This window comes from the organism of the source record quoted next, unplaced genomic scaffold (genome assembly GCF_019419815.1).
Source record: "Pyrus x bretschneideri cultivar Hongxiangsu unplaced genomic scaffold, Pyrus_bretschneideri_v1 Contig11, whole genome shotgun sequence".
In the NCBI taxonomy this organism is placed as follows: Eukaryota; Viridiplantae; Streptophyta; class Magnoliopsida; order Rosales; family Rosaceae; genus Pyrus; species Pyrus x bretschneideri.
This window is the reverse complement of record NW_025999402.1, coordinates 8,898,049-8,914,870: the sequence shown is the minus strand read 5'-3', so window position 1 is coordinate 8,914,870 and position 16,822 is coordinate 8,898,049. Positions and strand designations below refer to the sequence as shown.

General features: G+C 33.9%; 1 protein-coding gene and 1 long non-coding RNA gene across 3 annotated transcripts; both read left to right on the top strand.

Moving 5' to 3' along the window:
• The first annotated feature begins 2,691 nt into the window (after nt 1-2,691).
• Nucleotides 2,692-5,742, top strand: LOC125473873. 2 transcript variants are annotated; one of them, XR_007255661.1, is made up of 4 exons: nt 2,692-2,991; nt 3,133-3,179; nt 4,100-4,186; nt 5,475-5,742. It is a non-coding gene; the product is annotated as an uncharacterized LOC125473873 (long non-coding RNA). The 2 variants fall into 2 exon arrangements; XR_007255660.1 differs by having other exon boundaries at nt 2,695-2,991; nt 5,484-5,742.
• Nucleotides 5,743-12,692: 6,950 nt separating this feature from the next.
• On the top strand, nt 12,693-15,398 carry LOC103930349. The gene is made up of 4 exons (XM_009339670.2): nt 12,693-13,132; nt 13,241-13,468; nt 14,288-14,578; nt 15,064-15,398. The coding sequence occupies exons 1-4, from the start codon at nt 13,127-13,129 to the stop codon at nt 15,112-15,114; spliced, it is 576 nt and encodes a 191-aa protein (XP_009337945.2). The 5' UTR covers nt 12,693-13,126; the 3' UTR covers nt 15,115-15,398.
• Nucleotides 15,399-16,822: the final 1,424 nt, after the last annotated feature.

Below are 16,822 nucleotides of genomic sequence, written 5' to 3'. Positions count from 1 at the left end.
GTTTGGAGACTATTTCAATATTTCATACATCATAGAGAGCCTTCTGTAGAGCGATTACCAGTTCGTTTACCATTAGAACAAAATGTTGTTTTTACAGCTGATCAATCACTACAGTCAATCATTAATCAAAAAGCTTTTGAAAACACAATGTTAACAAGTTGGTTTGAATTGAACAAAAATTTTCCTAACGCACGTGAACTAACTTATGCACAAATTCCCACAAAATTTTTGTATGATGTAAAGAAAAAAACTTGGAAGCCAAGAAAATATAAAGCATCAATTGGCAGAATAGCATATGTACATCCTGCATCTGGCGAATTATATTATTTGAGAATGCTTTTGAATTTAAAAAAAGGCGCCATTAGTTTTGAGGATTTAAAAACAATTAATGGTGTTGTACATTCTTCCTACCATTCTGCATGCAAATCATTAGGACTATTAGGTGATGATAAAGAATGGATTGAGGCTTTATCAAGTGTTGCACATATTGCATCATCTGCTCAATTGAGACAATTGTTTGTCACAATAATTTTATTTTGTGATGTAGCAAATCCTCAAAATCTTTTTGATAGTCATTGGCAAAACATGTATGATGACATTTTATATAAATTGCGAAAAACTTTTGCAATTCCAGATATGATTGTGCCAGAACATGAATTAAAAAATTCAGTGCTATTTGAATTAGAATTACTTTTTAATAATGCATCTACCTCTTTGAAAAAATATCATCTTCCCATGCCTAATGCAGAAAAAATGTTAGAAATTCAAAATAGGCTTTTGAGAGAAGAATTAAATTATGATTGTGAAGAACTTTATAAGAAACATGCACTTTTGAAATCACAGCTTAACCAAGGTCAAAAACATGTTTATGATTGTGTTTTAAATGCTGTGAATGCAAAAAAAGGAGGTCTATTCTTTGTTTATGGTCATGGAGGCACTGGAAAAACATTTTTATGGGATACAATTACAAGTAAGCTTAGATCAGACGGTAAAATTGTTCTAGCTGTTGCATCATCAGGAATAGCATCATTATTATTACCAGGTGGTAGAACAGCCCATTCTAGATTTAAAATCCCTTTGATTATTACTGATTCTTCAATTTGTTCAATAAAGAAAAAAACTCATCTTGCAGGATTAATTGAAAAAACAGATTTAATTATATGGGATGAAGCACCTATGAATCATAAATATTATTTTGAAGCATTGGATAAATCATTTTCAGATATTTTGTCAAATTCACAAGCTTTCGATAAAAATGTTCCATTTGGTGGAAAAACTCTTTTATTGGGTGGTGATTTTCGACAAATATTGCCTGTTATTCCTCAAGGAACTAAAGAGGATATAATAAATGCTTCATTGAATAGTTCTTATTTATGGCCATATTTTAAAATTTTTCATTTGAAAGAAAATATGAGATTGTCAAAAAATGGATTGAGTATTGAAGAAAAATATAAAATTAGTTCTTTTGAAAATTGGATTCTACAAATTGGTGATGGACAAATTAATGATGCAAACAATGTGAATAATTCAATTGATAGGGATTCATCTTTGATTCAAATACCACAAGATTTGATAATTGATTGTTCTACAAATGCTATCCATTCAATTTTTTCTGCAACATACCCGAGTTTTGAAACTTTTTTTGACAATTTTGCTTATTTAAGGGAAAGAGCTATTATAACACCTCGAAATACAACTGTTACAGATGTGAATAATTATATAATTAATTTATTACCTGGACAACAACAAACATTTTTGAGTTATGATTCTTTATGGTTTTCTAATGCAAATGTTGAAAATCTTGAAATAATATACCCCACAGAATTTTTAAACAAGCTTGAATTCAATGGTTTACCTGCACATAATTTGGTATTAAAAATAGGAATGCCTATTATGCTACTACGAAACTTAAATCAGTCTTCAGGTTTGTGTAATGGAACTAGATTAGTTGTTACTCAATTATTTGATAGAATTATTGAAGCTAAAATTCTTACTGGTACTAATATTGGTCATAAAGTTTTTATACCAAGAATCACTCTTACAGCTACAGAAAATAAGTGGCCTTTCATCTTCAAAAGACGTCAATTTCCAATTAGAGCATGTTATGCAATGACAATCAATAAAAGTCAAGGACAATCTCTTAAACAAGTTGGTTTATATCTTCCAGAACCTGTTTTTACACATGGCCAATTATATGTAGCATTATCAAGAGTGACATCAAGAGAAGGTTTAAAAATTTTAATAGAAAATGTAGAGAGTAGTGTTAAAAACTGTACTTTGAATATTGTTTTTAAAGATGTGTTACAAAATTTACAAGAAAATTAACCCAGTTCAGAGACTCTGCATCTCTCACTTTCTCATCTCACAAATCACTTCTCTCTCTTCCATCTCTCCCAATGTCTTCGTCTCTCGGCTTTCTTGCTCAATCTCTGTCGACTGAAATTTCGAGGTGATTTTCCAACCCTAAATTAATATATTCCATACCTTGATTTCATCTTAATTTATTGGGAATTGATCTACATATGTGTAGTATAGATAAATTTTTTCTTTAACTAATGTTATAGAATCCATGTCCTATTTAGAAATATTGAGATGGAAAAGGTTAAGGAAAAATTGCGAGGTAGAAATTCCATTATGAGTTCTCCGGCCGATTTGAGGTGAGTAGTACAAACTTTTATGTTAAATTGATTTGTTTTGGTTTTTCGGGATGCTTAATTTCATCTGCAAACAAGGTTGACCATCCAAAAGTTTCAGTTTTGTACCCATTATTCAATACTAGCTCAATAATCATAATGTTTCCTCCGACTTTGTTTATAAATTCTGATATATAATCATATTTTAGAGTTAGAGTTTTCTATTGGGGAAACTTTAGGAACCGATTGTCCTACATCGAAAAAATAGCAGCAGCTGATCCTATTTAAAATGAATCTAATTGAAGACATTAAGGATTGGGCACCTTCTACAAACTACAGTAGTATTACTCTTGATGAGGTCTATTTCATTTCCTCTATGCTGTCTCAATCTTCATAACTCACGTTTATGTGCATTTTTTTTCTGGTTCTTATTTAAAATGTATCTAATTGAATATTTATAACCAAAAGAATTAATTTTTCTAATTGCCCAACTTTACAGGTTTTGCATCATTGGAACATCAGGCCTATGTCATTGCTTTACCTAAGGTAGTTGAAATGTACTTACAATATCTTAGCTTTTAGTTTTTTTCTTCTTTGGCTGCTTAGAGATTATGTGTCATGAGCCTGGCCTTTAATAGTTTAGGAAAAATTTTGCATCTCTTTGAAAGCTACGAATTCAACTTTTGGGTTCCTTCAACTCAGAATTTATAGATGTAACATTTCAAGGCTCATGTTGGTATGAAATTGTAATTCCTCATCCGTCATTACATTTTTTTGACAGGGATTTCAGTTCATAAAACAATAAACTGCATAAATTTGTAAAAGTCTACTTTTTTAGATGGTAAAATCTTAGATTGCCAATTGAGGATATAATTGCAATTTGAATTCAATCTGCTTTCCGTGCACATGTGATATGTATGTGTGCACTAAAATCTCCAAAATATAAAATTCCAATTTCATTCTCTCCCTTAACAACGTTATTACTGAAGAAATTAAAGAATATTTTCAGTTCAGAGTATGAGTGCTATATGTGTTTGTTTCATTCCTAAAAATTATGGGACATAATTATGCAAAACTTAATTGATGATCGTATGAAAGCTATAAAATATCTCTCTGTACAATTCTTTAAATCTGGTTCAGTTTTGTCTTAGGTATCCATACAATCATTATTTGTGAGATAATTAGTTCCATGGTTCAATTATGTTTTTTCCATGAGAATATTTCCATGTTGTAATAGAAGAATTGTCTAAAGTTCCTTAAACCTTTCATCTTTTATGTTTACCATAAAACAGATAACAATGCATGATAATGAATTACAAATTGTTTTTTATTTCTTACATTCAAATTTGGTTTTTATACTTTCTTCCTACGTATGGCACCATTTTTCCATCGATGTCAACTAATTATTATATATTATAATTAATTGCCATAAAACTTTTTTTTAACACTTTATTTTACAATTTTAGGAAGGAAAAAAAAAATTGCTAATTCAGCAAGGAGCTTACAGTGCTGACAAATACATTTTCAAACAATGAAGAGGCAAACATTCAAAGGTATGTAAAATTAATTAATACTTTATTAATTTTGTTTTGTTAATGCTTTACGTTTAATTACAATTTTTACTAAGCTTTCTCTTCAGAGGAATTAGCTATTACTAATATATATACAAACCATCTTCTTTTCACATGATCTAAATACATGACAAATTACTTGTTTGCATATTGAAAGGCTAAATTGAACATCCAAAAGTATAAAAGTAGACATTTTCACTAGAGATATACCATGTCCACATATTTTAATCTAATATGTTCTTTCACAGATTTACAAAATATGGACAGGATTTATCTTTAATGGAAGGATGTCTGTTTATACTTCCAAATGTTAGCCTTAAACCTTTTGCTAGACAAACAAATAATTAACCATGTATTCACAATAAGTTAGAAGAAGAAAGTATCTATATAAATTGGTAATAGTTAATTCCTCTGAAGAGAAAAGACGGAAATGATGATTCTTACTCCATATAATTAAACCTAAGTTTACCAATTTACGTAAATCTGATCCGTCTTAGATCGCCAACATTTAACTTTGTTTTAAAAATTATAATATTGCCAAATAAACTACTATTTAATCATAGCATGATTTGCAATACTTTTCTAAGTCTTATATAACACTATCACTAAATATATTTTATTGCAAAAGACATCAATTTTCATTTTTGTTGTACTAAATTGCAACAAACTTATATTTTCTGAAACATTATTCAAATTCTCATCCCAGGTATGCATCCAATTTCACTTACTCTTTATTTGTATAAATTAAAAATTACCAAATGCAATGGATAGTCGGGGGGCTAAGAATTCACAGTGTTAGTTTTTTTTTTTCATCTAAGGTTGTTTTTTAATTTTTATTTTAGATTTTTCCTAATTTGGATAAAACCCTAATGATTTCGTTTTGCTGTCAGTATATACATGCTTATTTAGAATCAAATGACACAACTTTATATTTACAATTATATTTTGTTTCTAATAGCTTATATAAGTTTTTCTTCGTTTTCCTATAACATCGTATCGTAACATGGTCTAATCATATTCAATATAATTGAACAAACTGTTATCGACCGGTTAATGCCAATTTAAACACTTCTAATAAGTTACAGCTACATTTATTATCTCGAATTTCAACATCAAATGTAAATTTTTTTACTTCAAATATTTCGTTAATTATTAATAATCGTTTTGACGTGTTATATACTCACACTCATAAAAGCAGTTATCCTCTTATACATAATTCTTCACCACAAATTTATATCACTATTAAAACACTTCTAACCTTAATTTATAGTTACTGCAGTATGTTCTATGTGCACATCATTTTCTTCTTCAGTTTCTGCTGTTTTTTGTTCTCTGAGTTGTACATGTTACCGGTGTTCACAACTAAAATCAATTACACAGACTTGACTACAGGTATGCCGCAACTTACATCACTTTCTGCCAACACTCTACTTCTTTTTCTTATTATATTTTCTGTGTTTAAATAGCATGAACATACTAAAAACCTGTTAATTACAAACTATCCATTACAAGTTTGCATTGACTGTTTTCTTCTTTTATGTCCAATAGTTTTAAGACCCGCAGCAACGCGCGGGCACTATTACTAGTACTAATCTAAAGAGAGGCATGAGAACTTCAGAAGGATCAGATAACCATTGTGAGCCCATACTGGCTCTGCAAGTATTCCATATATTTCCCAACCAAAAACCAACAGCGAAACAGTTATCAAATTGACCCAACAACTGCACACATGTTCCAAGCCCAATGCAAACCCAAATGAAAATAAGGCTTTCTAATAAAATAAAAAAGCCCAAAAAAACCTTTTCCTTAGTGGGTCATCAGTAGCAGCTATAGGTCTCTAGCCCAAGTTTTGTAAGTGGTTTCCTATTTGCAGCTATAGGATTCTCCTTAAAAGGAGAAACTTATCTGCAAGAAGGTGCGTACCATATTTTTCCATCTCCATCCTCACGCGAAAGATAGAGAAAAAAAGGTTGCACATCATGTTAGCTATAATGTGAGTATTTATACATGGCTCTTTTAATCTTTTAATTTATTATACAATATATCAAATTCGTCATTTACGAAATTCAAATTTAATACATCTCACTTATATTGTTCTTTTCCTAATAAATTTAATAATGACTATACTATAGATTAAAATTTTAAGAGAAGTGAGACCCATTTTTTCACCAAAGAATCCTATTTTAGGAGGACTATATTGGGTATTTTACTTGTTGAAATGTTTTCACACATGACATTGTTTTATTGGCTCAAGATGCTATGGTAGCATATTCTAAGAGGTGCATGTAAGTCTCTCTCTCGTTGTAGATCACACAAATTTGTACGTGATCGTGTAGCATTTTTACGTTAGACTATTTATAGAGTTGTTCAGTTAAAATAACCCTATAAAAAAAGTATTTAACAAGAATTAGTACTTCACAAATAACGTGATCTTGTAATAAACGCCTCACATAATGTGTTTGGCTTGCATTATAAGATTAAAACATCCGTGACGATAGACTTCATTTTATGCAAGTTGATCTCGACACCTTAGCCAAGTTTTTCATCCTTAATATGTGGATGAATTTGAAGAAGAAACTGTTTGGTCCGTTCTTCTGTATTGGCCTATTTATTAACTCTTTGGTCGGTTGCTAATGTCGTTTAGCAAGAAAATGCACCGAGGACAAATATCATGTGTGTGTCAGGTCAGCTAACATACTGTGGATAGCAGAAGTGCTCAGCTAAGAGTCCGGAGTCTTGACCATGGTATATAGTGTATACAGAGCAATGGAGGCAGGGGGAGCTTGTGGGGGCCCACAGGAGGGAGAAGACGAAGGCGTGGGTTAAAGTCAACAGCGCATGTATCAAATATTCCACTGTGTAAGCTGTGTACATTGGTCTGGCATCCTGCCTCTTCAGATTTTTTCTACCAAGTCCATTAAAGTTACAAATTTGAGATTTTGAAATTTAATTCAACAACGATAAACAGAAGCTTACTTTAAAAATTATAATAACTTTGACCGTTGGATTAAATTTCAAAGGTCCGGATTTATGGTCTTGGTCCGGATCCGTTCCCCTGCTTCCTGCCCTGTGTTGCTACAAGCCCTTCACATGAATGTATCATGTATAATAAGCGGATGCTGCCAAATCTTCTCACTCGAGTCTCGGTTCTTCTTTTAAATATGCAATATTACTTGATGATTCGTACAACTTACTATCATAAGATTAACTCTACACACAATTAGCTAAATCAAAAATCGTTTTACCATTTGATTAACATTATCAAAATTTCAATGTTTATGAGTAACATCATTCTAGCATTGTCTTTGCAAAAAAAAGTAAATGACCTGAAATACAGACTATTTGGATATTGAGTGTCATTAGAAAGTAAAAACGAGAGGTAAAAAAGTAAATTAATAAAATTGGAATAAGAACCTTTGCTAGTATTCTCTCAATATATATGTTTGTAATGTGCATATATATTTGCGCAAACCCCAAGTGGTGCCTTGGAGTCAAAGTTGTCTACAACAGCAAAGCTTTTTCCAACATTGAAACCCTAATTATACTATTAGTTTAACAAAGGAAAAAAAGAGTCAAAACTTTTAGGCTCCTCGATGGCAACGATTCTTGGAGCCCCTTGCGTTCTCCTGCCGCAGTTGACGTTAAAAAATAAAACTCTGGCAAATGGCAATGGCGTTTGAGGATGTTTTTGTAATCACACAACAGATTCAAAGGCATGTTCACATGAATTTTCTGGCATTTGGTGCTGTAAGTCGGTATTTTTTTTATTGGATTTGTTCACGTGATTCGATCTTCTGGGATTTTCACCCATACGTTTTTATGTTAATTAATTTCCCGTTTTAACGGTTGCTGCTGGTGCTAATTAATCAGAGTTTGTTAATTAATTGAAAACAATATTCTCCAAGGATCATGACTTGTATAATATGTTGAAATATATGTCACCGCATCTGAATATCCAATATTAATTCTCACTTATGATTTGACTAAAACAAAGATAGCAAGTGGAATAATGTGTAAAAAACATTTGTTTACTTAATGTTCATTCTCATTTAAAATTTGACTAAAAAATTGTTGGTGAAATATGTGATTGATACAGTATGTGAAAAATTTTAAAACTCCAAACTTAATGCATGCGTTCATGTTTATAAAACATTGCCTATCAAATATCAATACTCACTTATAATAGCTAGTGAAATACGAGACTGATCCTATGTGTATAAAACTTTTTTTTTAAATGGATATTCTTGAAGCTTGAGAATTGTATGAAAAACAATTTTATTTCTTTATATTTTTATGTGTATAATATGTGTATTTATACATATACACATGTAAAAATTGGGCTAAAAGTTCTTGGATTCCTGGTTAGTTTATTTGAGTGTATAATAACACATGAATTCTCAAAACCTCATGGTGAGGTGGAGGAGAAAAAAATTGATTTTATAATGAATTGCGTACAAAATTGTAAAACTGATGAATAACACTCACGATTTTTTTGTTAAATACACAAATTTTTTTTTTTCGTGATATATTGTACCATAAGCGTTAAGGAAAAATCGTAAGCCATTTGGACTTGGTTTTACCATTATTTAGCCACAAATGTATTTTTCATAGAATATTTAAGCCGAAAACTAATCAGTAAGTGGAAAAAACGTAGTGAGCCCAACATGTCACATCCCGGCCCGGGGCGGATCACTTCCCGGACCCGCTCCACCATCGTAGCACGATATTGTCCGCTTTGGGCTTACCATTCCCTCACGGTTTTGTTTTTGGGAACTCACGAGCAACTTCCCAATGGATCACCCATCATGGGATTGCTCTAGCCCCATTCTCGCTTAACTTCGGAGTTCTTACGGAACTCGAAGCCAGTGAGCTCCCAAAAGGCCTCGTGCTAGGTAGGGATGAGAATATACATTTAAGGATCACTCCCCTGGGCAATGTGGGATCTTACAATCCACCCCCCTTAGGGGCCCGACGTCCTCGTCGGCACACCACGACCAGGGTTAGGCTCTGATACCAAATTGTCACATCCCGGCCCGGGGCGGATCACTTCCCGGGCCCGCTCCACCATTGTAGAACGATATTGTCCGCTTTGGGCTTACCATTCCCTCACGGTTTTGTTTTTGGGAACTCACGAGCAACTTCCCAATGGGTCACCCATCATGGGATTGCTCTAGCCCCATTCTCGCTTAACTTCGGAGTTCTTACGGAACTCGAAGCTAGTGAGCTCCCAAAAGGCCTCGTGCTAGGTAGGGATGGGAATATACATTTAAGGATCACTCCCCTGGGCGATGTGGGATCTTACACAACACATTGTCAAAACGGAGGTTCTATCCTTAAGAATACCAACGAAAATTCTTACATGAATTCTCAAAACCTAATAGTGAGATGAAGGGGAAAGTAAATGGAATTTATAATGAATTTTGTACAAAATTGTAATACCGACTAAAACCCGTGAGTGTTAACACCTACGTTTTTCTTTTGTGAAAAATGCAAATTTTTTATTTTCGCAAGATATTTTCTATAGGAGTTAAGAAAATTTTTATAAGGCATTTGGAATTGGTTTTACCATTTATTGAGCCAAAAATGTATTTTTCATAAAATACTAGAGCCGAAAACTAATCAATAAGTGGAAAAATTGTTGTGGACCCAAGACACTGACAAAACAAGGTCCTATCCATAAGAATATTTACGAAAAGCTTACATGAATTCTCAAGACCTCGTAGTGAGGCGAAGGTGAAGGCAAAGGAATTTTATAAAGAATTTGTACAAATTTGTAATACTGACAAAAACCCATTAGTGTTAACCCACTTTTTTTTTTTGTGAAAGACGAAAATTGTTTATTTTCAAGAAATACTTTTTGTAAGTGTGAAGGATGTAACATCCCACATCGCCCAGGGGAGTGATCCTTAAATGTATATTCTCATCCCTACCTAGCACGAGGCCTTTTGGGAGCTCACTGGCTTCGGGTTCCGTAGGAACTTCGAAGTTAAGCGAGAAAAGGGCTAGAGCAATCCCTTGATGGGTGACCCACTGGGAAGTTGCTCGTGAGTTCCCAAAAACAAAACCGTGAGGGAATGGTAAGCCCAAAACGGACAATATCGTGCTACGGTGGTGGAGCGGGCCCGGGAAGTGATCCGTCCCGGGCCGGGATGTGACAATATGGTATCAGAGCCAATCCCTGGGCGGAAGTGTGTCGACGAGGACGTCGGGCCCCTAAGGGGGGTGGATTGTAACATCCCACATCGCCCAGGGGAGTGATCCTTAAATGTATATTCACATCCCTACCTAGCACGAGGCCTTTTGGGAGCTCACTGGCTTCAGGTTCCGTAGGAACTTCGAAGTTAAGCGAGAAAGGGGCTAAAGCAATCCCCTGATGGCTGACCCACTGGGAAGTTGCTCGTGAGTTCCCAAAAACAAAACCGTGAGGGAATGGTAAGTCCAAAACGGACAATATCATGCTACGGTGGTGGAGCGGGCCGGGGAAGTAATCCGTCCCGGGCCGGGATGTGACAAAGGAAGACTTTATAAGACATTTAGAATTTGTTTTACCATTTATTGAGCCACATATTGTATAAACATTTAAGTCGAGAACTAATCAATAAGTGGAAAAATAGTAGCAGGCCCAAAACATTGCCAAAACGGGCTTCTATCCTTGAGAATATCAATGAAAAATCTTGCATGAATTCTCAAATCTCACGGTGAAGTTAAGGTGAAAGAAATAAATTTTATAATGAATCTGGTACAAAATTGCGAAACTGATAAAAAATCGTGAGTGTTAACCCACATTTTTTGTGAAATTCGCAATTTTTTTATTTTCATGAGATATTTTCTGTAAGTGTTAAGGATAGGGCATTTGAGATTGATTTTATCATTTATTGAGTCACAAATGTATTTTTCATAAAAATATATACGCGGAAAACTAATCAATAAGTGGAAAAAATTGTGCATGAGCCCCAAAACATTGCCAAATCGAGGTTCTATCCTTAAGAATATCAATGACAAGTCTTACATGAATTCTCAAAACCTCGTAGTGAGACGAAGGTGAAAGCAAATGGATTTTATGATAAATATTGGACAACATTGTAAAACTGACTAAAACTAGTGAGTGTTAACTCACGTTTTTGTTGTGAAAATTTCAAAATTTTTAATTTTTCAAGTTATTTTCCATAAGGGTTAGGAAAAACTTTGTAAGGCATTTAGAATTGGCTTGACCATTTATTGACTTTTCATAGAATATTTAATCGAAAACTAATCAACATGTGATAAAAATTGTAGTGAGCCCCAAAACATTGCCAAAACATTGTTCCATCCTTAACAATATCAATGAAAATCCTTGTATGAATACTCAAAAACTTATGGTGAGACAGATGTGAAAGCAAATGGATTTTGTAATGAACTTTGTACAAAATTGTATAACCGACAAAAAAATTCTAAGTGTTAATCCATGTTTTTTTGTGAAAAATAAATTTTTTTTATAGAATATTTAAGCCGAAAAACTAATCAATAAGTGAAAAAACTAGTAGTTGGGCTAAAAACATTGCTAAAACATGGTTCTATCCTTAAGAATATCAACGAAATTGTGCTAAAAGTGATCTTGAATTCCTAGTTGGTTTATTTGAGTGGATAATGCGTATTCTAATTATTATTCACATACATCCTGTATTCATAAATAGATCTCATTGCTAGAGGCATAGTGATCTGTATGCATATTCAATACCATATGTATCCCTATGGTATTTTTAGGGTTCATCATGTTATATTGCTGTTCACAATCCACATGACAGGTCCTGTTGACGTATGGTTGCTGGATTCGTGCTGGAAACGGACAAGGATCCCAAAATGGTGGGCGTGACTTCTCGAAAAATTGCTTCTTCCCAAAGTCACTTTTAGTACCACAATCCTCTCCTCCCACAGTAGAAGCAATTAGCAAAGTTTGGCAGCAGACCTACCTACATATTTTATTCATAAGCACTTTTTCAAAAATTCAAAGCCTTTTTTCAACTTTGGGCCATACATTTGGTCACAGTCGCACCCACTACACCAGCTAGTCTTCTCCTGCATTGCAAACAGTTGAAAGGAAAGAAAGAATTCACATTTCTCGGAGATTTTTTTTTTAGAAAGTGTTATTGGCATTTTAAAAATCTCATTCCACATTTCTCATAAATATATTTTTCTTTTCAAATATAAAAAATTTGAAATATAAAATAAGATTTTTAGAATGTTAATAATCTTTTTCATTTTTTTTTTTTTCGGTTTTTAAGTGAGAAAACCTAGAGTTTCTGCGGCCCACCTGCCAACCGCGTGAAGCGAGGAGGGAAGAAACCAATCTTTTAATCAGGCATGGTTGCAATGTGACATTACTAGATTCAGGATTGGATAAAATTGTCAACCACCACCACCAACTCTCTCTCTTCTTTTTCTCTCTTAAGTGTGTACAGTGAGTAGTGCAACTGTAAACATATATGATGCAGAACAAAAGCAGAAGCAGAAGCAGAGCAGCAGCAGCCATCCCCCTAAAAGAAGGCCCTGAGGACTGCCATTGCCTACCCAAATAAGCTGTCTTTCCTGCTGAGACCTGCTCAGAGCCTTTGCTTCTGTATGCTATAAATCTAGTAAAAAAAAAAGCAGCTTTGAGATCATCTCTCTCTCTCTCTCTCTCTCTCTCTCTCTTTAGCACTGACCATAATTTATATCCTCTGACTTTTCCTTAGGATTCTCCATAGCTTCTTTCACCTTTTTGCTCCCCCCCCACCCCCTCCTTTTAACTCCTAGGTTCTTCACACCCAATCTCCACACCTCTTTAAATTTGCTACCTTGCTTTCACCTTTGCATTCAAAATCCAATCTTTCAATTGGGTTCTTGTTCTTTCAAATCAAAATCCGATCTTTTCTATTGGGTTTCGGCAACTAACCCACAAACACAATGGATGTAAGTTCCTCACCAATTTCTCGATCAGTGATCTGTTTCTTCTAGTTATTGTTTTTTTTATTTTTTATTTTATTTTGTGTTTTAATCTGTGTTTGGATGGTGATTCAGGACTATTACAAGAGGAGTGGGCAGATTCCGGCGTTTGGAGACTGGGATTATGCAAACGATCTACCAATCACTCAGTATTTCGAGTGTGCGAGACAAGTCGGTTTGATCAGATTCAGCTCTTCTTCTGGTGAAAGTGCTGATCATCCCTACAATATGCGTCCTGACTTGTATGCTGTTCCTGTCGATCACTTCAAGAAGCCTTCTCGCAATGTTGCTCCTTCTCGAAAGGTTCTAACTTAAATTCCAACCCTTCCCAAACCCCACCCCAACCCCGGCCACCCCCCCCCGGGGGGCCCCCACATCTTCATTTTTGTAAATATTTTGCTTTTTCTTTAATTTATGATTTCATTTGAGCATTTTTGCTTTTGTTTTTCATTACCTTTGTATTTTTAGTAGTATGATTTGGATATTTTTGGTACAAGTGAGTGTAAAAGAAAATATTTTCTTTTTCGGTGATGCACCGGATTTTTAGATTATTTTATGTCTTGGAGTGGCTAATTATGATAAGCTAGCCAGCTTAGGTGAGGCAGCTCATTTTCAAAAGCATGGTGCCTGTTTACTATAAATTTTTATATGTTTACATGGAACACTTGTTATTTGGTGTATTTTTTTACATGTTATATAATTTTTAGGAGACAACGTGGTTGATTTATCCCACTTATTACAACATATTAGTATATAAAAAAATAGTGTTATAATTTGTGTGAAATCATGACATAATTTAATGGTGTTTCATTTATACTGAACAATCCCTCTTGTTTTACCATTTGATTGTATTTTATTCCAAATTTAATTTTATTTAGAAATAAACACAAACAAAAACTTGAACACGAATCCCTTGATTAAATACGATTTCTAGTCAGTTTAATGTCCTTCCTATTTTTATTTTTATTTTGAACACACATAGAGACTTGACTTGTTATATTTGTGTTATTGTCACACGTTAGCATATGCCTCATTTAATATGAGTGAAAAAAACTAGTTGATGAAATTAATTAAATGATGATATAACATGTGAGAGTGAGACATAGAATATTATTGGTGCAGGCAACAAGAGGAGTTGGTGGGGGAGGAGGAGGTGGAGGAGGGAGGGAAAAGCGAGGGCAGCGTGCGCATGTTATGGAGCAAAAGAGGCAGCAATCGAAGGTGGCAAAAGTCTGTGACGTGACCGAACCGCCAACTAAACCCTATCACTATCAACTCCATGTCCAACAACCCAATCGCACTCACCACCACCACCACCACCACCACCGCGACACCGTTCCAAGAAGACCTCCCAAGCCTGTCGACGAAGATCTCTACAAAATACCCCCTGAGCTCCTCCACACTACCAAGCGGGTACAATAACTAAATTTCCACATTTTATTTGTTTTTGTTTTAATTTTTTATAGGCCATAGAAATTTTTATGTGAAACTTGCATGAAAGTTTTTACTCACAAATGAACATGATATGGATTTCTATTCACCAAACGTAGTATTTTTTTTATTCAAAACATGTTGCGTGAGCATTTTATACCGCAAAATTGGTATAAAACTCTACACCGAATCACATTAGAATTTTTATGAAGCATTTTGCTGGACAGTTTTACTTGGGGACATTGTAGGGTTTCAATTTTCAACATGGTAGTGAAATTCAATTTTCACATGATCATGCATAAGGGAGGGTTTAAAACTATCATGCATAATGATTTGATTTTCTACTTTAATTTTTTACACCTTGGGGGCACTTGAAATGACTGTCAATGTCTTGTCACCTTTACTGTTTTACTTACCCGTTTGATTAATTTTTAAAGTTTAGTTTTGATTTTTTTTTTTTTTGGCAGAAGAAAATGCTGAGAATGTTTGCTTGCTTGGTGCCTGCTTGTGCTTCGTGAAGCAAAAGGGGTCTCAAAACTCATAGGAATTAGAATGCCTAGTAGACAAGAAAAACTCGGTGCCTTAGTTATTTTTATGTGTTGTTTTCTTCAACGTGTGTTAGTTGTTGTACTTGTATCTAACTAAGATGGAACCAAGTTTATGATTGAGATGAAGATTAGATGTTAGTGCCACATTTGTGACTTTCTTATTTAATCTTCCTCTCATTTGTAACTTTGTTATCTATATGTTTTGTAGTTAAGAAATGAAAAGTTGCAAAATATCCGAGTTTATAAACCAACTAGTTTTTGGTGTAGTAGTACTTGTATTTCTGATATTGAATGGAGAAGCCAAATACTTTTCTCCCTTGATAGAAGCAAGACCTAGTGAAGATTCTATTGTACTTTGGTATATGACAAGTATTAGAGTAATAAAGAGTTGGACGTGTGATCAAGAATTTAACAAACAATGATTCGACAAGCAAAAACACCAATATATGATATCACCATATCAGAAGGCATAAAACAATGAAAATAAATACAATTACTGAATTGATAAAACAATGAAAATAAATACAATTTATCGATATATGATAGTTGAGTTTTGGACCACAACGTTTGAGGGTCATTTGTCAAAGCAGCCACGAGGTTTTAATTTTTATATTTTACACCACATGGTTTCTAAATTGCGCCAATTTAACCTATCCAATAATTTTATTGTCTAACTAGACGTTACATACTGATGCAACATAGACTTGACCCACATTTTAAGCACTCATTGATTGTTTATTTCAATGTTTATTACTTTGCTCTTTTAATTCTTTTATAAAATTGATAGTCAACATGTGCTTAAAGGGCCACCTAACGTCTAATTAGACAATGAAATTAACGTAGAGATTAAATTGATCCAATTCAAGAATCACTTGGTGTAAATGCAAAAATTGAAATCTTGTGGCTGATTTTGCAAATGACTCTCAAACCTTATGATGTAAATGCAGTTAACCCTTCGATTTATAATCATTAGTCATGGCATGGCCCTCATTGATCATTGCCACTTCCAGCTGGTAGCTGTTAGTCCATGCGACTTTCTCTTAACAGAGAGATATTCTTAACCATTTTTGTAATAGAAAACGGGATTTAAAATTGAATTTAAGTTGACGATCATACTATTATCGTGATTAACTAATCTAACTCACATTTTCACTTTACGAATATTTCTTCACTTTCTGCTGTTTTGTAGACTTTTGGAGATCACTTTGGGTCTGATGTTTCTGTGGCTGCCCATCTTTAGATGGAGCCCCAAAACAGAGTCGGGCTTCCTTTTCCTTGTCTTCGGCTTTCTGTTCCAGATACCCTTCTACCCAATTGAATTGTACTGAGTTTAACCCTTCAACTGTTGCATCCTTATAGAAGCCTGTCCTTAAGGGCTCAAGGCCTATAGAGATTCTCTAGTGTCACCAATGATATATCCTCATTGGTATAAACAATCTTCACTCAACCTGTTTCCTCAAGAACCCAATACCTGCAGAGATTCTTTAGTGTTACCGGGGATATATCTTCTTACACAATGAATGATGTACACTCATAAAATATATTTCTCGTTGTGTGTAAGAATTTCATTTAGCATGCAATACTTTTCTATATACGGAAAGCTTATTGGTAGTTGAGCAATTGAAGAAACTTTGAGAAACTTTGAAGAAACCCTATTTTGTATACGAATTTAGCCTTC